This window comes from Seriola lalandi, unplaced genomic scaffold (genome assembly GCF_002814215.2).
Source record: "Seriola lalandi dorsalis isolate HSWRI2012SDOR001 ecotype SW California unplaced genomic scaffold, Sedor1 jcf7180002054322, whole genome shotgun sequence".
Taxonomy (NCBI): domain Eukaryota; kingdom Metazoa; phylum Chordata; class Actinopteri; order Carangiformes; family Carangidae; genus Seriola; species Seriola lalandi.
Window position 1 is genome coordinate 35,341 of NW_019524875.1, and position 23,662 is coordinate 59,002.

At 40.2% G+C, this 23,662-nt stretch overlaps 1 protein-coding gene across 1 annotated transcript; it reads right to left on the minus strand.

Annotated features, from left to right (window-relative positions):
- Window positions 1-621: 621 nt before the first annotated feature.
- LOC111655532 (myosin-2-like) lies at window positions 622-19,315 on the minus strand. Its single transcript, XM_087174158.1, has 38 exons — window positions 19,096-19,315; window positions 18,840-18,973; window positions 18,509-18,665; window positions 17,777-17,804; window positions 17,580-17,694; window positions 17,378-17,470; window positions 16,950-17,013; window positions 16,724-16,822; window positions 16,477-16,580; window positions 15,321-15,459; window positions 15,080-15,198; window positions 14,844-14,993; window positions 14,589-14,759; window positions 14,197-14,503; window positions 14,032-14,099; window positions 13,716-13,803; window positions 13,519-13,636; window positions 13,306-13,429; window positions 12,031-12,167; window positions 11,644-11,899; window positions 10,119-10,361; window positions 9,804-9,980; window positions 9,036-9,181; window positions 8,298-8,388; window positions 7,811-8,200; window positions 7,601-7,727; window positions 7,378-7,496; window positions 6,080-6,276; window positions 5,816-5,999; window positions 5,571-5,736; window positions 5,343-5,467; window positions 4,948-5,256; window positions 4,655-4,858; window positions 2,592-2,717; window positions 2,343-2,513; window positions 2,157-2,261; window positions 1,940-2,035; window positions 622-1,837 (listed from the first exon to the last, which is right to left on the minus strand). The coding sequence occupies exons 1-38, from the start codon at window positions 19,307-19,309 to the stop codon at window positions 1,694-1,696; spliced, it is 5,805 nt and encodes a 1,934-aa protein (XP_087030284.1). The 5' UTR covers window positions 19,310-19,315; the 3' UTR covers window positions 622-1,693.
- Between the last annotated feature and the right edge of the window lie 4,347 nt (window positions 19,316-23,662).

Here is a 23,662-nt window from a genome sequence, read left to right on the forward strand (position 1 = left end):
ATTCCTGGAACATGTTGAGCGGCCACTGTTTACTTAGCTCAGTCTACACTGATCCCAGGATTAACCACACAGAACGGCGACCAGATCCTGTTTATATGTGAGATATTCTTCTGATTTCAGTTCAAAATCTTTAGTTTAAACTGATCAAATGTTTCCAACTCTGGTGAGAAATAAATCTGTCCATAGATCGTGTGTAAATATTGTCTGTTATATCACAGAATCTTGTCTCCAGGAAATGCAACAACAAAAAAAATGGTTAGAAAAATAGTTGCGTCTCAAAAACTGTAAATAACCAGTAGTATTTCTAGTGCTGCAATGAATGATAAAGAAATACACAACATCACATCAAAATCTAGTGTCTTGTCATATATGTGTAGCTCTGCCGTCGTCTGTCAGTAACATGATTGATGCGACATGTGCAGGATATTTTTTATTTATCATGGCTCACAAGCTACTTTCATGTGTTGTTTTGTGCAACTATACGTAATGACTGTGTGTGGATTTGGTGTCAGATCAATGCACCAGTGCCAGTGCATTCAGATTCAGATTCAGAGGCCTCCTAGTGTTCTGTCAGTCAGCATGTGCTGAAGACTCTACTGCACTGCAAATCACACACCTCTCTGAAGCAGGTGTCTTCTTTATTTCAGCCACAAAAACAAGATTTTGGACTAGAATAAATGTAGAAATCACCCTCCCACAACAATCTTTCCACACAATGATAAATTAATTATGAAATAAATTACTTATGAAACTAGAAACTGGCCTAAATTTCTCACTGAGTAATAAGCTTTTTATTTTTCCTTGTTGTTTTTGGTATTAGAGGCAGAAACAGCTTAATGAAGTCACTCTCTCTCTTTCCTTCCTTTGTGAAGCGGTCCATGGTTCTGCAGGTTTTTGCGTCTCTAATATGGGTCAAGATCCAAAAAGACTGCATCCTACATTTACTATAATGCACCTTGGTCACATCTTTCCTTGGACCTTTACAGTTTGGTAAAGACCCACTCCACATTCCCAGTTTGTAACCAGGCTTTCAGTTAACACTACGCTCTTCCCAGAGCCACAGAAGACATTATACAGCTGTTTTCACAGACTGAGTAGAACTCTACATGTCCACCATGTATAAACTCAGTTGAATCCCTTCAATGTGTAATAATATAAAACTGTGATTCCATTAAGCTGAATACATAAAGATTTATGATACTTTAGCGTTGTGTCAGGTTTGTGTATTACACTTTCACTATGGTTTATTCCACTGCCATCCCATGATCAAACAACATAATATAATAACATGAAACTCTTTTGACCAAATCCCTATCGCTGTCCAAAGAAAACCATGTATTTCCACGTTTGGTGACTTTGATTTTTACAGACAAATTGAATTTCCCTTTAAGAAAAAAACACAACTAAACTAGAATTACTGCCTGTTGTATGCCTCTGCCAACCAGTCCAGTTGCAGTTAATGAACAAATGAACCTTTCACCACCAAAATCGAATCAGTTCATCTTTGAGTCCAAGTGGACGTTTGTGCCAAATTCTAACTAATTCCCTCGAGGTGTTACTGAGGTATCGCCTTCACGAGAATGAGACGGAATACTTGAAAACATAATTCCAATGCACCAGCTGAAAGTGGAGGTACATGGTTTTCAGAAGACAATGGTATCTTTACTAAAGTGGATGGTACCAGTGTGTTTTTCTATTCCCCTTTACCAACCACATCACGGCTCTTGGCCCGTAATTTATTCAGCTGGGACTCTGCGATATCAGCTCGCTCCTCAGCTTCCTCCAGCTCATGCTGCACCTTCCGAAATTTGGCCAAGTGGATGCTGGTTTGTTCCTCCTGTGCGTCACAGAAAACAACATAGGGAAGGAGACTTTTTTTTCTTCAAGGTACACATCATGCCAGCAACAGTTCACATAATATTCACATATTTTTACTCACCGCCTCCTCACACTGCCTCTTATATGCTTTCAATTTCAGCTGCAGTTTGTTGACCAGATCCTGGAGTCGGGCCACGTTCTTCTTCTCCTCCTCACCCTAAAATGAAACATTTGAGGTTTTACTCTCACGTCTCACTTTGCATATGCATTCAGCTTCGAGCAGTCACATCAGAACTTACGAAATACACAGTTATATAACCGGATCATATACCTCTTACCTGATAAGTGAGCTCTTTGATTTTTCTTTCATATTTCCGCACACCTTTCATCGCCTCGCCGCTGCGTTTCTGTTCTGCCTCCAGTTCATTTTCCAGGTCTCGGACCTTAAAGATATTCTAGGTTTAAATTACTTTTCATTCTTCTCCTACTCTACAGAATGGCTTTTGTCCTGTCTTGATTCATACCCTGGTTTCCAGTTTCTGAAGCTCCTTCTTCCCTCCCTTCAGAGCTATCTGCTCTGCCTCATCCAGGCGCTGCTGCAGGTCTTTCACCGTGGCCTCCAGGTTCTTCTTCATCCTCTCCAGGTGGGCGCTGGTGTCCTGCTCTTTCTTCAGCTCCTCAGCCATCATGGCTGCCTGAATGCAAATGGGTTCTCAGTGCGAAATTTAAATCTACACAACCTCAAAGTCCAGCAAATGCTCAGTTAAACTTACGTCCATGATAGCTTTCTTGGCCTTCTCATCTGCATTCCTCGCCTCCTGGACAGTGTCCTCCATCTCTGACTGCAGCTGAGCTAAATCAGAGTCCATCTTCTTCTTAGTGTTTAGGAGGCTGGTGTTCTGATCAATACATAACATTTAAATATAAGGTGTTAATTCAAAGTTGAAGTGGATTAGTACCAAGGTCAAATAAGAAAAAGAAAAAGAATTATTTGCTTACAGATATATAAAGATATGTACAGATATGATACAAATTTCACAATCCATACTTAACTACGATGAAAGTTATATCTGTAAGTAGTTTTACATGCTAGTGCTAGCATACCTCTTATGATAGGGCTCTGTGGAGGATGCCATTTATGTTTTTGCAGATGAAAATCTTTTTCTGACAAAGCCCACTATGGCGTTTATGAACCTAAATAAACTAGATGTATTTCTTAATTTGTGTAAACAACGTATCTAGGTTCATGATCACGATGTGTCATGTGCACATGTCCATTCTCAACTCTAAGAGAGTCCTCCAAGAGAAAGTATAGATGACTCAAGCTGAACAAAGGCTAGAACCACACAGCATTATTAGCAAGTGAGTCGCGAATCCATAAAAAAAAAAAAATGACAGTAAACAACCTCTGACCATTTCCTGAGTGCAAAAAAGTGGTGTAAAGAAGCCGCTGTCTGATATCTAAGATATCCAGGTATGTCTGAAAAGAACTAGCTCGTCTGGCAGATCTCCCACATCATGAATAAACATGACAGAGTGTATTCTTGCAGTGTATCTAAGTTAGACAGAATGGGATCAATATCCAAGTTTCTGTATTGGGTCCTCCAGAAAGTTGGCGGACTTGCAAGAGACTGATAATCAAAAGAATATCCACAATGTCCTGATTTTGAGTTCCTAAGCTTTAACTGGATCCCACACTGCCCATATTGCACGACAGTGTCTTTTTCTGGGGCTGAACTAGTTCATCTGTTCATATGTTGTATGTACATATATTCAAATATCTTACATTTACTCATTTGGAAGATGCTTTTATCCAAAGCAACTTACAAGTACATGACTAAAGCTTCAGTGCAGTCGGAGACCTTGGTGTAAGTAGTAGGTGATACATCTATTTAACAAGTGAAAGAGATCAGGTAAAGAAGGGAACTAAAAGTTCATAGTAAGTGCTCTGACTGGCATGTTCGAGTGTTAAAGTATAAACATAAATAAAGTATCTATCTATATGATGAATATTTATATGGTATAACATGTTGCGACCATATATGTTTACAAAATATATTTAATTAATATATGCAAGTTTATTGAAACAAGATATAAATGTTCAATATGCTTGTATGTTTTTCTTATAAGTTTCTCATTCATTTTAAACATCTCTATCTCAGCAATTAAAAAAATCCAGTACACTGTGACAGACTGAGACAGTGTGCGGGATTTTTTGACTGCCATTTTGGATCCACTCATGCTGTTCCAACGCACCTGCCTCACAAAATAGATGTGTGAAGTTTTCTCCTGCATTGAAACATGTCTTTCTTCCCATTCTGGGAGAGTGGTCTCAGACTTGTGGAACCCACTCTATATAATATCAACATATGTTGGCAGGCTTTGGGATGGATATACTGTTTATATTTACATAATATATATGAAAATATTAAATATATATTGGATTTCCATATGGAAATTCAATATATCTACACACAGTATATAACATTTGCTTATGGGATCGTCCAACCATGTCTGAAGTGTTTATAGCTGTTCAGAACAACTACACTAGCAGGTTGGATGGTGTAGAGGTTTGGGGATAATGATGCACATTTTCAGACAGTCTCTCTTTGATGGTGTCGCACTTAGTTGTTCACATGAAAAGTGACAGAAACAGTTAAGTAGAGAATAAAAAGTGAGATAGAAGGATGTGAGAGAGGTGTGGGGTGAGGGGTTTCATACACTGTTCGACCCTCCGACAAGCACTTCTGGCACCTTGTTTCTGACACCTTCTGTACTCTCCTGTTGTAAAATTGCCCTGTCCTTTCCTTTCCTGTCCTAAATAACGTCTCCTGACCTGAGAGTGCAGCAGCTGAATCCTCTCGCTGGCGTCGATCAGTTCCTGCTCGGCCAGCTTGCGGCTTCTCTCAGATTGCTCCAGCGCCGCCCTGATCTCCTCGTTCTCTGCCATCATCAGATTATTGCGGCGCTCCACAATGGCGAGTTGCTCCTTTAAGTCCTCCTGACTGTGGAGCGCTTCATCTAAATGGACCTGAGTGTCCTGAGACAGAAAGCCAGAATTTGAGGATTTAAAAGCACCATCAGCAGCCCCTTTGTGGAAACATTTTTCTTACCAACGCATTCACAAACCTTCAGCTGAGTCTGCAGGTTCCTCAGCTGTTTGGCGGCCTCGGCTGCCTGCCGGTTGGCGTGACCCAGCTGGATTTCCATCTCATTCAGATCTCCCTCCATCTTCTTCTTCGTCCGGATAGCATCATTTCTGCTGCGGGTCTCGGCGTCCAGCGTGCTCTGCAGGGTGTCCACGGTCCTCTGGTGATTCCTCTTGAGGTGGTCGATTTCTTCGTCCTTCTCCGCCACCTTTCTGTCCACTTCTGACTTGATCTGGTTCAGCTCCAGTTGGAGATGCAGGATTTTGGCCTCCTCGTGTTCCAGGGAAGACTACAGGGAGAGAAATAAACACTTAGGGTTGTGGTTATTTTGTTGATATTGGAGGGTTTATTGTCGTTTCAGGACGTAATACGAACCTCTACTTCCTCAAGAGCTGCCTGGGTGTCTCTCTTCTCCTGTTCAGTTTGCTTTGCAGCTTTCTCCAGCTCATGGATGGTTTTAGCAGACTGCCCAACTTGCTCTGTGATATCTGTGATCTCCTCTATGAAATGTGCAGAAAAACATTTATGTTAATAAACAGAACAATCACCACAGCTTCTCAGTACCCCCAAAAAAGAAAGATCTGTTTCCAGCAGAGCTCTCACGTTGGAGATTTTTATTCTCTCTCTTCATGTTCTCCAGGTGATCCAGAGCTTCTTCGTAGGAGTTCTTCAACTTGAAGAGTTCTGTACTCAGCAGTCTGGACTCTCTCTGGGAGACTTCCAGATCTGACTGACCCTCCTCATATTTCTGTTTCCATTCAGCCAGAACCTGCCAGAGGAAGAAAGAAAACATGTGTAGCCAGTCTAGCTTGTTTCTGAGGAGAGACAAAAGGCAGGAAGAGGAATACCTTGTCAAAGTTCCTCTGTTTCTTGTCCAAGGTGGCGTTGGCTGCGTTTGACCTCTCCAGCTCAACCATGAGATCCTCGACTTCAGCCTGCAGCCTCTGCTTGGTTTTCTCCAGTGATGCACATTTGACATTTGCTGCTTCTGTCATCTCCTCCGACTCCTGCAGCCGCACGGCCAGCTTCTTCCTTTGAACCACAGATGAATTGTGTTAAAGCATAAGGAATCAATCAGCACTGACTTGAAAGATACACCGCCCAGCTCCTACTTGGCCTCTTCCAGCTCCTCGGTGCGTTGGATGGCGTCGGTCTCGTATTTTGTTCTCCACTGAGCCACGTCGCTGTTGGCCTTGGACAGGCAGCGCTGCAGCTCAGCTTTGGCCTCCTGCTCCTCTTCATACTGCTCTCTGAGCAGCTCGCAGTCATGACGAGACGACTGCAAACCGTGAGCCAGGGCGTTTTTAGCCTGACAAAAGCAAAAACATATACATCAAAGTGGTTTATTCCCAGAGTAACAGCTGCCTTAACCAAAATGTAAAAATGTAATTATGAGTGGATTTCCATTTTGTTTCCAAGTGTGCCGGTGATACAACACACAGCCCTGCCATCAGTGAGAGTCTATTCCCGATAAGTTGGTGCTGAGAAGTGGAGCATTACGCCAAGAAAAGCACAGAGGAAGAAGACTGCAAGCTCGTTAACATGGTTGTTAAAAGTGCACGATTTAAAATATTCAAAGAAATCTGCTGTTTCAGGTAGGAAATCCACTAACGGTGTATATTATACCTCAGGGATACACACAATGCGCTTTATGGCAACAGCTAACACTAAATTGTTTTCACTTCTGATTGATGTGCTGAGGATTTTTTGAATAATCAGTTGATCATTTGGCCTTTAAGATGTTAGACAACAGGGTTATGAGGGTGAGTTCTGCTAATTGCTTGTTTTGTCAAGCAATCACTTCCCTCAGACCACGGTAAAGAAAAGCATCAAATTCTCTCTTTGGAGAAGCTGGGGACGTTTCATATTTTTGCTTTAAAAAAATACTTAATCGAGTAATTGATCATTAGCTTGCAGATTAATTATCTGTCCATCGACTGCTCAACTAATGGCCTAATCGTTGCACCTCTGCCTAAAACAATAACAAGCATTCACCCTGGCCGATAAAGTAGCATTAGCATGATTAGCATGTAGTGTACAATTTACTTACATCACAGCAGGATTTCTTGGTTTCAACTTTTTCTGAAATGATGTGCTGCTACTGTGTGTAGTGAAGGTTACTGGCAAAACAATTATTTAATAAATTGTTGATCGATCAACTGACTTTTATGTTATTGTAAACTTGACGTCTTTAGCTCTCTGTTGATCAGACCAAAGAAGCACAAGTGATCTCTGGGAAATCGTGGTCCATATCTTTCACTGTTTTTCTGACATGTTATAGACCAAACAAGTAATCGGTAAAAGATCAATTCATAACCAAAGAAACAATTAATTGCAGCCCTTTTGCAGTTATAAATCATTGTTGTGACTGCAACAGACTGTGTATCAGGCTTTATTGTTTGTTTCAGACCTTAACTTCCTCATCCAAGAGCCTCTTTAGTTCCTCGATTTGTTGACTCCCCACAGATTTCCCTCTGGTCAGCTGGGACAGAGCGGTCTCTTTCTCCTCCAGCAGACGTGTGAGCTCACCTATTTCAGGAAAAAGAAGAAGTTAATTGACTTTTCTGTCAATCTAAAAATGTTCTTTTGCATTTATTTCTTTATTTTTTCAGTTTTTAATATCTGAAACCTACCATTCTGTGTTTGTAGACGAGCACTGACGGTGGTGTAGTCACTCAGAGACCTCTGGGCTTCTTCTGCTTTGGTCTTGTATTCAGTAATTTGGTCTTCAAGGCTCCTGCACAGTTTCTCCAGATTAGCCTGAGATACAGAGCACTGGTTACTATCAGCCAGGTGGCAAAACAAAACAAAACGTGTTTACATCCCTACAGAAAGTCTATTACCTTGCTTTTCAAGACACTCTCCACGCTGCTTGCCATGTCGTCGGCCTCCATCTTCAGCTCGCTCTTCTCCTTCTCCAGTTTCTGCTTCACTCTTTGGAGGTTGTCGATCTGGTCGCTGAGCTCGGCGACGCTGTCAGCCTGCTTCTTGCGTAAAGTTGCAGCGATGGATTCGTGCTGCAGGGTGGACTCTTCCAGATCCCGACGCAGCCTCTGGAACTCGGCGTCACGCTTCTTGTTCAGCTCAGCCTGGGCGGCGGTGGCTCCTCCGGCCTCCTCCAGCCTCTCACTGATCTCCTCCAGCTCTCTGGACAGATCAGACCTCTGCTTCTCCACTTTGGCTCGAGCAGAGCGCTCGGCCTCGATTTCCTCTTCCAGTTCCTCAGTGCGAGCCTGCAGGGAAATTATATTCACTTATACAGAAAGGGGGTTGTTGAGACATTACAGGAGGTGTGTTTAAATACTGCAGCACTCTTGTGATAAATCATACCTGAAGCTCTTTAATCTTCTTTTGTAGCTGAGTGCCAAGGGCTTGCTCATCATCAATTTTGCACTGCAGGCTGCTAATTTCAAAGTCTTTTCTGAAAAGAGATGAATTTTCTGTATTAATGCAGACGACACCCCTCGCTCCTATTTTTTATTCTTGCTATGCTTTTCAGTCTTTGCAGTTTACATTGATAATGGCGGCAGATTTATCATCAACATTCAAAGTACTTTTTGAAACAATATGTCTTTGATTTCAGACAGAGGGAGACAAAAGCAGACCTCTGCTAGTAGTAGCTGGTGACCATCATTTTGCTGAATGAAATGACAACTGTCCCAGTTTTATTATATGATAAGGAAACCTTATAACCCTGTTTAGCTTCTTAGCTTGCACACTTGTTTCTATTTCAAACAATATCTATTCATTTTTAATGTTACAGGATAAAAGGCTTTTAAGATGAGGAATAACTTATGTGTCTGGCAGATGTAACGCAATCTATGATTGACAATTGCTGTTCAGGTGAACAATCAATATTAAAATGCTGGTTTTTATACAGAAGCACTGTGAAACAAACATCCTCCTTCATTATCATCATCATTATTGCTGTAATATATTTCATATTCTTCCCTGTGCGAACCTGTACCCTATTGAGTCTAACAGTAGTTAGTCTTTAGTAATTAGACCTAAGGGTATCCACTTTGTGTTTTGGGATTTATGGTCCTGAATAATAAATCAACAAAATACTTTTTCAGTCTTTCTTCCATCTGCTGTCGTTCATTCTCCAGGTCCATGATGGTTTCCTGGGACAGTTTCAGATCCCCCTCTAGTTTTCTTCTGGATCTCTCCAAGTCTGCACGCACCTTCTTCTCTTGCTCCAGAGAGCCCTCCAGCTGCAAGAGACGCTCACATCAGAAACCAAATCAGGGAAACCATGCAAATCTTATTTTAAAGGTCCCATATTGTATAAAGGTAGATGTCCATGTGTTGTTTGATTATAAAGCAGGTCTTAGTTCTACATTAATACTGTGAAAGTATCAAAGCGCTCAGTCCACAGAGAAATGTACACGGCCTTTATTCAGAAACTGAGCCTTAAAACCAGCCATCAGGACTTCTGTAACTTTGTGATGTCACAACAAAGCAGTCACCTCAGCCACGTCCCAAGCCCACCTTGGACCCATGGACCCACCATCCAACCTTGCAGCATTTGGTTTCTCTGAGTGTTTGAAATCTGAAAATTTTATTAGATCACCCAGTAAACAGTCAGAATCAGAGGGAGAGATTCAGAGTCTCCTCCTTTCTGATAGGCTGACTGACCTGTTGTTACTAGAACTCCAAAGAGAAGCCTGAGAGACGAAATGTAAAACTCCACTGAGATGGTTTTTGGTACTTTTGGTACCACAAATATATCTTCTTATGGATCAACACTTCAAATAAAACATAGGAGAAGTGTAAAATACAGGACCTTTAAAGTCATTAACTGGATTAAGAATTACTTTGTATTTCTACACTTACATCATCAACCTGTTGCTCCAACTTGATCTTCGTCTTCATTAGAGAGTTGACTTTATCCTCCTCAGCCTGGAGGTCATCTAAAGTCTGCTGGTGCACCTCCTGCAAAGCTTTGATCTCCTTCGAGGACTTAAGCAGATTTTCCTCAAGAGTAGTTAGCTCCTCCACCAAATTCTTAACCTAAGGAGAGAAGCATCTTTTTCACTAGCACGTTAATATACTTACATTTACTCATTTGGCAGATGCTTTTATCCAAAGTACATCACGTAAAGCTTCAACTTCTCAAATCAAAACCTGTTTTGACACAGCGTAGTGCACCTTGTTCTCTGTGGCGTACTTCTCCTTCTCCACCTTGGCGATGGTGAGCTCCAGGTCGTCTATGTCTCTTTTGAGCTCCGAACACTCGTCCTCAAGCTTCCTCTTCTTAGAAGTGATTTCAGCATTGATCTCCTCCTCTTCCTCCATTCTTTCAGAGAACTCCTTGACTTTGGCCTCCAGGTGGATCTTGCTCTTTATCAAACCTTCACAGCGCTCCTCAGCATCGCACAAGTTCTCCCTTTCCTGAAGGATAGGGACACAGTGGTGCGTTATTCAAGTGCAGTGAAGGTGGATTATTCAGCTGTAGACTATTTTATTATTCTTCTTTAATTTTGTTTTCAGCTTTTTCATCTTGCTACTACATCATTGTTCCATATTATGGGTTCCATTGTTATGTATCTTTGTAAGACATCTACACATTTTGACATCTTTACTTTATTCATATACTTTTCTTTATATTTTTTTTCATGTTCTTATATTTCCTTGTTTGTTTCTTTTTACATTTTCTTATTAGTTTGTCTTGTTTGGACTATTGAACAAACTCTAATATATCACAATACGTATTTTAATCTTTATATATTGTTAAATATCTTTACACTTTTTTATATACAGTATATCTTTACACACATATTTTTACATATTTTGAAATCAGAAAAATAGAATAGGTATATTTAAAAAACAGGAGCAAGAAGAATAAAAAGAAGATGCATATCTGTCAAAGGGGTAAACCTGCAGATAGGTTGTGACAATGAGTTAAGAATGTGTAGTTCACTTAGCAAATTTAAAAAAAGGTTTAAAAATATGGTGTTAGATGAATATAAAACCGAGATATGATCATTATCATTGCATAATCAGTAGTGAAAGGTTTTTTTTCTTTTGGTCTCTGTATATATGACACACAGGAGCTCATAATCTTGCTTCTTGCTCAGTTTTTGTTTGATAGTATGGTCTAATCCTAGTGATGGAAAGTTTCTTTCCATTATTGCTTCTACTTGTTTTTATTTTCTCTGACTATGTGTTGGCTAGTAGTGAGTATTGCTGAGTCATGAAATGTTTAGTAGTATATGTTAATGTTATATTGTCTATGGAACAGTGAGCAGGTGCAGTAAACTATTCCTTCAGCCTACACCTTTTTGGCCAATATAGTTATGTTTTATTTCTATGTGTAGTAACTATTTATAAATATTAATAAGGACCTAAATAAAGATGTATTTACAAATACAAATTATTTTAATAGTTTCATATATACAGTATATTTCTTTCTATACTGCTGTTCTAATAAAACTCACGTTTGGGTTGAATAACTCTGTCTGCTCTGTTTGTCTTTAGATTTTGTTTTGATTTGGATGGATTTTCTTTCTGCAGTGTCCAATTTCCCTGCAGGCATCAATGTCATTTCCTCTTATCTTACCTCATTATTGATCTTCCGGTTTCTGAATTTTTTCCTTCTGATGTCTTTATCTGAGAGAACTAAATCAATACACACGGACCACTTTGTTCTGCTTGGGTTTGGGTGTTTACATACTGCCTGGATTTGAAGGTAAAGGTCATTTTTCTCCTGGACGAGCATGACCATCTTCTCCTCCAGCTCCTTCCTCCTGGCTTCTGACTTTGCAAACTCCTCTTTGAGCCGGGCAAACTCCTCCTTCATGGTCTGCATCTCCTTCTCAGCCTCCGCACTCCGTAACAGAGGCTTTATCTTGAAGAAAAGCCTCATCCAAGGCCAGTTTTTCACATTCATGAACGAGCGGATGTTGTACTGGATGATAAAGATTGACTCTCTACACAGTAAACAAACAAAACGATCAATAGAATTCAATAGAAGAAAGAAAGAAGCTGTAAAATCAGTCAAATTCACATAAATTCCCCTGATATTTGTTTCTTTTGATAAAGAAATGAATGTGCCAGAGACCTTTTCTTCGACATCTCCTTGAGCCTCAGCCTGGTGACGTAACCTCTGGCCACAGCCTGGATTCGCGTCATCAGCACAGTCAGACGTTCATCCCTCATCTCCTCCAGCAGACCAAGGAGGCCGGCTTTGAAAAACACCTGTATGTTGTGAAGATTTTACTGAACTATTTACTCACTATTTTTGAATTCTTTTAGACTGAGTTAGACACTGTACTGTTTTCTGTGCTAAAATGCAGGCATGACTTGGCCGATGCGAATCTAAAATGCTCCACTGAAGGTCAGACTGATACAGTTCTTTTAGGCGGTTTAGCATCGGATTTATAGAGGATAATCTCTGGACTCCATTTCACCTTTAAATGAAAGAAGGAATGAATAAATGGATGTCACATTATGGAACAATTCAGTTTTTCATAACATAATATATGGTTTAGTGTTTATCTCTAAGCAGCTGGAAACATGTCAGAAAAGGCTGTTGCTGTTGCTGATATCTCTGAAAACCCCATCATACCAATGAGTGTCCCCCCATTTAAGAACATGATAACACTTTATTCTACAGATCCTGTATTTTCCAGCTCATTTCCTGGAAACTTTCCTCATAATTTCCTAAAAAGTTATCCGTTCTTTACCTGTTAATTATGGGGATATTTCCAAGAAAGGTACGTTGTGTAGAAGGTAAACAAACAATCTGTTCATAGACAGATGTCAGTATCTATCTGAGTTTCATTTAAAAACAAACAAAAATTCTTCATTCTTGATTGAGTTACTTAATTTACAGGTCTGGTCTTTGACATCAGGTAGAAATATGTTTGCAAATGTAACTGCTGAGTCGGGGAAGTTTCATAGCATACAGTGTGTTTTATTTGTTGACTGTCATCAGCTTGAAACACAAGGTGCAGGTGAAAACTGCAGGGCAGCATGCAACCAGAATAAACGTCAATTAAATTAATACTTACCGGTAACTGAGTATTAATAATGTCACAGCTCAAAGTCATGAAGAATACAAAACAAGTTTCTAGGAAACTCTGATGGATAATGATGTCATTTTGTGAAATATTATATCTAGCAGGCACTTAATAACTGAAGCAATTATCACTATCTTCATTTCGCTTTTAATTAATACCAAATTGCGTCAGCCTGTCTTGGAAATATCCTCGTAATTAACAGCTAAATGTTTCAGCCAATGTTTAGGAAATTATGAGAAAAGTTTCTAGGAATTGAGCTGGAAAATACAGGAGCTGTAAAATAAAACGTTACCTCAGATGTTTCTGAAAAATACCTTTGTGTATCCGAATCTATACTGGGCATGGTCCACATCAATGGAAGAGAGCAGTTTCTCTGAAGCCTTCTTGCTGTCAATAAACTGCCCCTCAGGGATCGCGCTGGCATTCAGGATCCTGTACCTGTCACAGACAGAGGCATCAGGAAGTTCAGTTTCATACTCCAGTGAACTCTGCTGTTTATTCAGCAGAAACAAAGCAAGCTGTGTTACCTCTGCCTGAAGTCTCCATAGAGGATCCTGCTGGGGAAGCCCTTCCTGCAGATCCTGATTCCCTCCAGCACGCCGTTACAGCGCAGCTGGTGCAGGACCAGATGATGATCCATCGACCCTAAATGGAGGGAACGGGTTAGCTACACATTGAAAAGTAATTAAGGTTTTCTATGTTTCTTTGTTGTTGTTTTTTTTACCTGGTATTTTGGTCTCATTTGGGATGATGCATCTTACAAAGTGTGGATGTGTGGACCGGAGGTTGGCCATCAGTTTGTTCAGGTTCTCCTGCAGGACATCAAAAGGTTACTAACGTATTTCTTACTGGTAATTTGGAGACATGAAGTTTACATTAAATAATTTAAAGTAACACATGGTGGGTGTTTAAAATGCAGATACCAATATTTATAAGACTTAACATGCAGAAATTTGGACAGATTTAAGGCAGGGGAAAATTATGAAATGCATAAATGATTACAATTAAAAAAATAACACTGTCTTATTATTGGTTATTACCCTGAAAAGTGCAGAAACTGTCTGGAAAGAAGATCCTTTCTTCTTGGAGCTTTTCTTACTTCCACCAGCTACAGACACACAAGAGAAAGACTGTAACTGATGTAATGGATTCTCACTGTAATATTATATATATCTTGTGATATCTGCCTTTAAAAGCGAACCGACCGTCAGCAGAGGCATATGTGGCGAAGAGCTGAGAGAGTAGTTTGAGGGAAGCTTTTTGGTAAAGCTGCACCACGGTGTCATTCAGCGGGTCTTTGTTTTTTTCCAGCCAGCCGCTGATGTTGTAGTCCACGGTGCCGGCGTAGTGCATCAGAGAGAAATGAGCCTCTGCCTTTCCTTTGGAGGGTTTGGGCTTCTGAAAGATGCTGTTCTTCCCCAGGTGTTGGTCGTACAGCTTGTTCTTGAAGGAGCTGTCTGTCGCCTTTGGAAACATGCACTCCTCTTCCAGAATAGAGAAAATACCCATAGGCTGTAGGACAGACAGATGTTTAGTGTTGGAACACACTCATCTAGTGTTAATATGAATATTTGGATTCATATTTAGGGGAATGTACCTTTTCAATGAGCTCAATGCAGGCTGCCAAGTCCATACCAAAGTCAATGAACTCCCACGCTATCCCCTCCTTTTTGTATTCTTCTTGCTCCAGCACAAACATGTGGTGGTTGAAAAACTGCTGCAGCTTCTCATTTGTAAAGTTGATGCACAGCTGCTCCAGGCTGTTCATCTGAAATAAGCCACAAGATTAAATCAATACAGACAATTTCGGAAAGATTTGTTGGATTTTTTCATGAGGTTGAATCCAGTTTACCTCGAATATCTCAAACCCTGCGATATCCAGGACGCCAATAAAATGCTGCCTTGGAAGTTTGGTGTCCAGCTGCTGGTTGATCCTCGTGACCATCCACAGGAACAGTTTCTCATACACGGCCTTAGACAAAGCACCCATGGCATTGTTCACCTGTAAACAAACATAACCTTTGAATTGAATTTTTAAATCAGAATGAACATAGTTAACACGTTTTCAGACGCAGAAACACACAGTACCTGCTGTGGAGTTTGCCCTTTTGTGACATACTCGTTCCCAACCTTGACTCGAGGGTAACACAGAGCTTTCAGCAAATCAGCAGAGTTCAGACCCATGAGGTAGGCGACTTTGTCTGCCACTATGGAGGTACAGGTCAAATCATAAAGCACATACTTGGCCTCAGAAGTGTACAGTATAAAAGTTAGACTGAAGCATGACTTGGTTTAAATTTAAAGTTATGTGACAGCTCAGGAGTGTTACCCTCGGTGCCGTCGGGCTCAGCCTGCTCCTCTCGCTGCTTCTGCTTGAACTTCATGTTCCCGTTGTGCATCACAGCACCGGTCAGTTTGTAGATGCCAACCTTTTCCTCCATGTTAAACCCCAGGATGTCGATGGCGCTCTGCAGAGCAGACACAGATGCTGAACTATTGTGATTAGTACCGTCAGTTTTAGTTTGTTTCTACCAATGCATTACTGTTGGAGACAGAACTAATATAAAAATATGTTTTTATAAAAATGTATTCTAAAATAACACCATATATGAGATGCTGCATGTGACGAATGAAGCTTAGCGCAAGATCTATCAGGAAGACTATCTCTTTTCTCCCTCTCTCACCCCAGTCCTCGTAATCAGCTGATTTCAGGTGCTCAGGAACCAATCACATCGCGCCATGATCTCATACTGCCAATCAAGTTGTCCCCGTCATACTTTAAAATCTGTTCTCCTCTCTCCTGTTGTCAGCTGTCATTTCAGTGCAGTTGCTGCGACCCTCCTCCATCCCTTTCATCTCCAGTCTTCCTATCCAGTCAGGCTGAGCTCATCATCATTCTCTTCACATCCAGATCTCCAGCTTCTCCTCTTCCTATCTCCAGGACCACCGCCAGTGTCTAGACCCGGGGGGTGGGGGGGTGGGTGGGGTTCCTATATTTTTGCACAGCCTCACCCCCTTATCACATATGATAACATCATGATGGGGTCTAACCGCCAAATACTGTCATATCTTTCACTTTTTCTCTCTTTGCACATGGCAATAAAAGTTTAGTTGTTAAGCAAATTAGTGTTTCCTGATTGAAATAACTGCACAACATACACAGCTCTATTGCTTTTGTTTCGACATTTTAAGATGGAAAATTTACATTTACAATTTACATAAATTTAAGTTTTTATATCACTTTATATGATATTGTGCGATACAAATAAACTTATTTAGTTAGCTAGCAAAATTAGTTTTTACAGTTTTAGGTTTTGTCTGATGTATTGCATGGAACAGAGTCAACCTGATTATTTTATGTGATTTTGCATACAGTGCCATATCATTATATATATCCATATCAGAAACATATTTCTATTCATTTTATGATTTAAACCACTATGCCCAGTCCTAATTTAATATTTCCGTACATAACATTCACTCACATCTGTGGCCATCAGCTCCTCGGTATCGTTGATGCTCAGCACAGTGATTTCACCCTGGCTGATGAAAGGATAGTCATATGGATTGGTGGTTATCAGCATCATCTCTGAAATGAAGCAGAGACAGCATTGATATTTCTGTGTAGGATCAGAAGCTGCAGTAACTGTATGAATGCAGCATTAATTACAGCTTTAGTATTCTCATAATCATTCAGGGCTGATCAAGTTCACAAGTTAAAAGTATATTTACCAATTAAATCAGGCTTCTTGTTTGACAAGATCTGATAGAAGATGTGATAGCTCCTCTCTGCCGGCAGCTGAAATGTCACCCTGGATTTTTCCAAAAGGTCTAAGCATAAATATAAATATAAACATCAACTTGTAAACTATATATTGAAAAACTCTGAATAGCAGTGGAATATCACTGCTGTAGATCTGGATAAATCTGTGAATGACACTGATAGAAGAAAACTTACAGGTTTCAATGTCAGCTGATGCCAATTTCCCCTTTGTTCCAAAGTGGATGCGGATGAATTTTCCCTAGAACAGTAATTACATTATTATTTTAGTTTGACGTTTGAGTTCCAGCATGTGACAAGTGAAACTTGCTCTGACACATGGAAGCTGAGAACAGCCATTATTGTATATTATTTCAAAATTAAAAGTTAGTTATCGCATTACATCAAAATAAAACGTTTGTTTTCTTGTGATTACAGATGTTAACAGGATTTAAAAATTATTATTAATAACAATAATAATAACAACAACAACGACGACGACAACAACAACAACAACAACAACAACAACAACAACAACAACAACAATAATAATAATAATAATAATAATAATAATACGTGCAATCAGGGGCACTTTTGAGTTCTGTATAGATCAAATTTGAACTCACAAATCTAGAGGAGTTGTCGTTTCTCACAGTCTTGGCATTCCCGAAAGCTTCCAGCAGAGGGTTGGCCTGGATGATTTGATCCTCCAGAGTCCCCTGCAAAGGGATTTAAAAAAATAACGTGATTTGCAAAGTCGTTTTTACAGCACATGATTTCAAATTGTTTTTGATCACCTGTTGTTAAATTGACATAAAGGTACTGAACCTGCATTTTGCCAGCAGATTGCTCTTTCTTGCTCGAGTCTCCAAATGATGCAATTGTTGCAAAATACTGGATGACGCGTTTTGTGTTGACCGTCTTCCCGGCACCAGATTCTCCACTAACGAGCACAGTGCTTAAATGAATGATGGGAAATACAGTAATGACAGTACATGTAGGCAAGCACGTTAAGTCGTACTTACGTGATCAGGATAGACTGGTTCTCTCGATCTGTGGAAAGGAAAGAGTTTAGCTGGACACTCATTTATTTCAACTGCATTTGAGCTTTTAATGTGTGTTAATTTTGGCATTTAATTTTGATTTATTTTAATAAACTTTAATTAGTCTAGTCAAACTTGGTCTAAATTGAGTCATGAAAAATCATGTAAATATTATTATTATTATTTATTTTATTTTTTTTATTTATCAAGGTATGCTGTTGTGTGAAATCAAACTTTCATCAAAGCCCTGATACCTGTTTTCTGTTCTGATTGGAACAGAATTAGTTTTAGTCGCATTTTTGTTGTTCTGTCATTTCAGGCTAATTTTAGTCAAAATGTGGTCTAGTTTTAGTGTGAACAAATTACATATATTGCAGTCCTTTTAGACAATTTGGTCTAGTTATAATGAATTTTAATTTCTTATATCTTTAAAACAGAAATGTTGCCATGTATAGTATTATATAGCAATTTTTCATTATATTCCAGCTGTATTTGAGGTTTTAATCTGTTAAATTTGACACTTGATTTATTTTCAAAATCATCAAATTCATCAAACTTTTAATTAGTTGCCATCACATGTGAGTTATTTCACTATTTTGGTTTAATGTCAAAAATGAAAGACAGTTTGGTCTACTTCTACTGTTACAATAATATCAAGAGACCTTCAATAATTCAAATGTGCGATTAGTCAGGCATGTTATGATGAGAGCATACCTGTGAGCATGTATTGATAAGCGTTGTCAGAGATGGAGAAGATGTGGGGGGGGGCCTCCTGGCGTTTCTTCCCCCGGTACCCGGCCACCACCTCTGGATTGTAGACTGGAAGCCACTTGTAGGGGTTCACAGTCACACAGAAGAGTCCAGAGTAGGTCTGTGAATGAGCAGGAAAATAAAATGTGAAAATGTAATAGGTCATGTATCAAAATATTATATCTCATATCTGCCACATAAAGTATTTTATGTGTTTTATTTTGAAAAGTGTTGGTTTGGTTTTTAATTGTTTTAGAAATAGAATTTATGTTCATTTTATGTTTGCTGTTCTTACATAGATCATCCAGGCAGCGTAGCGTTCCTTGAGGTTAAACAGCACGGCTGGTTCGTGGAGATGCGTCAGCAGGGCCATGTCCTCGATCTTGTCAAATTTAGGAGGGTTCATTGGCCGGACGTCGTCCGGGTGCACTGTGACAACCTGAAATATGGATTCAAAAATCCAGTTGCAGACAGAAATAAGAAAAGAAAAAGATATGGGATGTTATAATTGTTGTAATAATTGTAATTATCGGCCTAAAAGAAAATGGTACAAACTACACCCACCTTTCCATCCTCAGTCTCCACAGTGACCTTGGAGCCGTCTTGGCTTTTGATTTTTCCCTTGACGTACTCCTGCTTCGGGTCGGGCACAAAGACGGCTGTTTTGGCATCAAACGGCATATTCTGGGCTGCGATCCTCTCCCGCTCTGATTTGCGGAGGTACGGGGCCGCCACCCCAAATATCTCCATCTCGGCGTCACTCATTTTGTCTCTCTGCATGATGGAGACAAACTGAAAACTTAACAAGACTAAACAGATATTGGTCAGAATTTTAAACATCGGTTGTACTATAGCATCGCACTTACCTGAGAGCTGCAGACCGAAGAGAAGATGCTTGAATCCCACAAGGTTCAACAAGTGTTTCAGGGCCTTTAGATAAGACTCCCCGTTCTGTGCTGTTGTTAATTGTTCCAACAGTACACCACAGACATCCCTCACCCTAACAAGACAGCTTTTTATAAGCGGTGGTCTGGCCTTTTTCATGGCTTCTCCTTCTCCTATATTTGGAGATGGTTTCTGCGCCACTTTGGAAAAGTCAAGTATGTCCATTTTGTATTTCAAACTGTCTATGTATAGCTGTATTGTGTCACTTTTAAACAGTTTCAATTGTAATCCTTCAGACTGTCCATTAAAAAGCAATGAATGCTAAGGACGACAGCTTAGAGGGCTTACGGTCCCAACACGGCAGGCCTCATTTTCTGGGATCAGGGAAGATTAGGTCTGTTAGGGCATCGCTGAAATTCTGGCATTGGCTGTCTGGAGAGCAGAGCTGATCACACACAAGTGTTTGGAGCAGCCACAGTTGACGGGCAACATTTAGCACATTCCAGACAAAGGCCCGACCTCCGTTAACCCACATTTATTAAAAATGTTTCACATGGTATTTCGATTCCTATTCAGCATTACACTCATCTTGCTCAGTCCATCACTGTCCATAAAGTCTGCTTGAAAATCTGCTGTTTGATGTGTCACACTGATTGTTTTGTATTCAGCCTTAGCTGCTGCTTTTTGTGTGTTATTTAGTGTTTCTTTAATGGTGTGCTTACTCCCCACTCACCCCTGCAAAATTTGGTACAGACATTCATGTTCCCATCATGAACTGTAAGCATCCTTGATCGACAGAAAATTAATTGGCAACTATTTTGATCGTCGATAAATCTGAATTTTTTTAAGCACAAATGGCAAATATTCTGTCGTTGCAGTTTTTCCAGTTTCTGTTTTTCTGTATTTTATGTCGATGTAAACAGAATATCTTTGGGCTCTGGGCTGTTGGTTGAAGACGTGACCGTGGACTCTGGGAAATAATGAAGAATATTTGTTTTCCGGCATTGTATGTAAGAAAAGATAAATTAATTGAGAAAATAATCATCAGATCAATTGCTAATGAAACTAGTCATTAGTTGCAGCCATTATTAAATTCAATTCAAGGTTTTATTGTCATTCAAAAACAATGTGCATGTAATGTAACGAAATTCAGATTGCTTGAGTCCTGGTGCAATAGGATATTAAAAAAACACACACGTTCAAACCACATTAAATATATATCTATATCTACTTTTTTCTTTGTCACTCTGTCTTGTTACACTGCTTCCTCTCTTGTTGTTGCAGAAAACGCCTCTTCGCCGTCCTTTTGTCAAGTACATACAGACATTTCAGTCTGCTACACTGAACCTCAAATCTTCACTTTTACAATTCGTTCTCCTCCCCAGAGCGGAGGAAATGATGTGCTGTTCCAGAGGGAAAAGAGCTGTATGATGTGGGCATTTTGTCTGGCAGTGCATCACAGACAGCCTAATTGGTGCTGATTTAATAGCCTCCTAATGTCACTTGAAGGTCTGGCAACAGCTGCGATTATAATTGGCTCTTGGTAGACAAGCAAGGCCCGGGCAGGCAGACCAGCATGGGGACTTACAGTACGTTGACCCCTCTGTCACATCTCGACACAGCAGCAAATGTGCATGTGAAAGTTTGACTGCGAGGAGGCCACAGATTCAAGGGTCACAGGACAAGACAGAGAAGAAGCAGGGAGAAAATCCCCATCAGCTGGTTGTGTTGGGGAGAGACCCGGTGCCTCACCCCGGTGGAAAATAGATCTGACGACGGGTGCATCTGTACAGGATTAGGGGGTCAACGGGAGAGACAAGGACCTGCTTCGGAGTAAAGCTACTGCAAACCACATGCACAAAAAAGACAAGTGCTTTCTTTGATTCACAAAGGAGCAGCATTTCAAAAGCGAGATTTACATGTTACACTAGAGGCAGTTTGTCACTCATAGGCTGCTTTTCCGGACAGGGATTAAACCCGGCACTCAAAGCAGAAACAGCTTCTTCACTGATCTGTGTCATTTGTGAGCGTACACTGCAACAACCATGAAAGCACGCAGTAAACTGCATTTGGATTGACAGCACGACTGATCTGCCCAGAAGCGGGCTGATTGTGGGAGGTGTTGGCAGAGCCCGGAGCCGTCACACATCAATCACACTGTCAATCCAAATCCAGTTTGGTTCTTGCGTTCACTGATGCTGCAGTTTAGCTTCACAAATGAATATAAAATGGAGCTGGATGGTATTTTAATCATAGAAGTTAAACATATGCTGCATCTGTTGTGTTGTTCAACGCCAACAGATTTAGTTTTGGAGGACTGTGCAGGGTTGGCAGATCACTTTAAGGTTCTCTGTGTTGTGTTCATTTGTTCTGTTTCCATTGTTTTGTCTGTTTTTACAGCTCTGACACAAAAACATCACAGTTCTACGCTACACACTGGGATCAACAATTAGGCTCAACCGTAGGCCAGTTTTTTCAGCACTTGTCATTTGGGAGCCAAGGAAGAGAGGAAGTTAAAACTGCATTTGAATTCAGTACCTCCACTACTATTTATTCATTAAAATAAATAATATGAATTTTATGTTTTGTTATTCATCTGTTAAGTTTCTTAGATTTGATTTAAGCATCATGGACTATTTAAATAGCCTGGCACTTGAACTGGGAACAATAAACCAAACCGTGAAATCTAAAGATCTCTCTGTAGACCTGCCATAAAGTTCTGCGGTGAGGCATAAATCAGGATAATGGTATAAAACCATTTTAAAGCTGTGAGTGTTCCCAGGAGCAAAGTGGCTTCAACAACTGTGAAACGGAAGAAGCTTGGAACCACCAGGACTCTTCCTGGAGTTGGGCGTCCAGCCAGACAGGTCAGGGAAGTGACCGGGAACCCGAAGGTCACTCTGAAAGAGCTTCAGAAGTTCTTGGCAGACATGGAGAAACTGCTGGAGGGACGACCACCTCAGTTGGTGCAGCCAAATACAGAGAGGCCCATGAAGAAAACCTGCTGCAGAGTGCACGCAAGACTGAGACTGGGGCGATGGTTCATCTTCCAGCAGGACAATGACCTGAAGCAAACAGCCAAGACAATGCTGGAGTGGCTTTGGGACAAGTCCTTGAGTGGCCAGACTTAACTCCAACAGACCGTCTGTGAAGAGACCTGAAGATGGCAGCTCATAGACACTTCCCATTCAATATAATGGCAGTCTGACAGGATCTGCAAGGAAGAATCCAGGTGTGCAAAGCTTACCCAAGGAAGACTGGAAGCTTTAACTGCCGCCAAAGGATCTTCTTCAGTACTGAAGTACTGAATTAAGGGTCTAAATACTTGATGTTTAGTAAAATTTGTAAAAAAAATTTCTAAAAGCATGTTTTCCCTTTGTCATTATGGGTTATTTGGGGCTAATTGATGGACAAGAATGGGAATTTTATCCATTTAAAATTAAATTTACAACATAATAAAGTGTGTAAGAAGTGAAGGGGTCAGTGTATGCGTTGTTTGAGACAATTGTCCACAATTTGTCAATTTTTCAGTGAGCAGCTCTTTTTTTTTTAACTTTGTCCATTACAGGTTAATGATTAATCTGCACCTTTGAACTTAATTTAGTCACTTTTCAAACTGCATACTCTCAATACCTGCTTAGAATCAGTTTAATGTTTGGATGTAGGACGCAGCACAGGGTGTTTTGTTGTCAAGCAGTATCTGAATTTAAAATGAGTGTCAGGCAGACAAATTGTAAGTCGAGTGTTCATTTTAATCATCACAGTAAGATTCACTAAAAAAAGAGTTAGGAATGCAAATGTGTTTGTGTTGTTTTGAGTGAAATGCTTGGAAAAGAACAGGATTACGGCTCAGCAGAGGCACTGAAGAGGTTTTTAAAATAACTTATCAATCCAGAAATCAATGTGGTCCATTCTGAGTGCTCCATGTGACGGCAGTCTGAGCTGGAAGGCCTCTCTCCTCCAGGAATAAGTGCGGTGTCTGGCTGCGGAGAGCCAAACAACTGCTGTGTTTGCTTTACTAATCCAATTTCTAAAGAAGGAACATGACAGGTGTGCAGCCACAGAAGATATTAATAAATCAGCACTGGCTGCTGGGAAGTGCAGGTTTGAATTAACGTTTTTGTAAACTTAAAACTTAGCCCCTATTTATTGTCTATGAAATAGTAATATACAGAAACATTTGTCCAGAGGCAGGGATATTAAAGGAGACTATCAATGGAGGTCAACAGTATC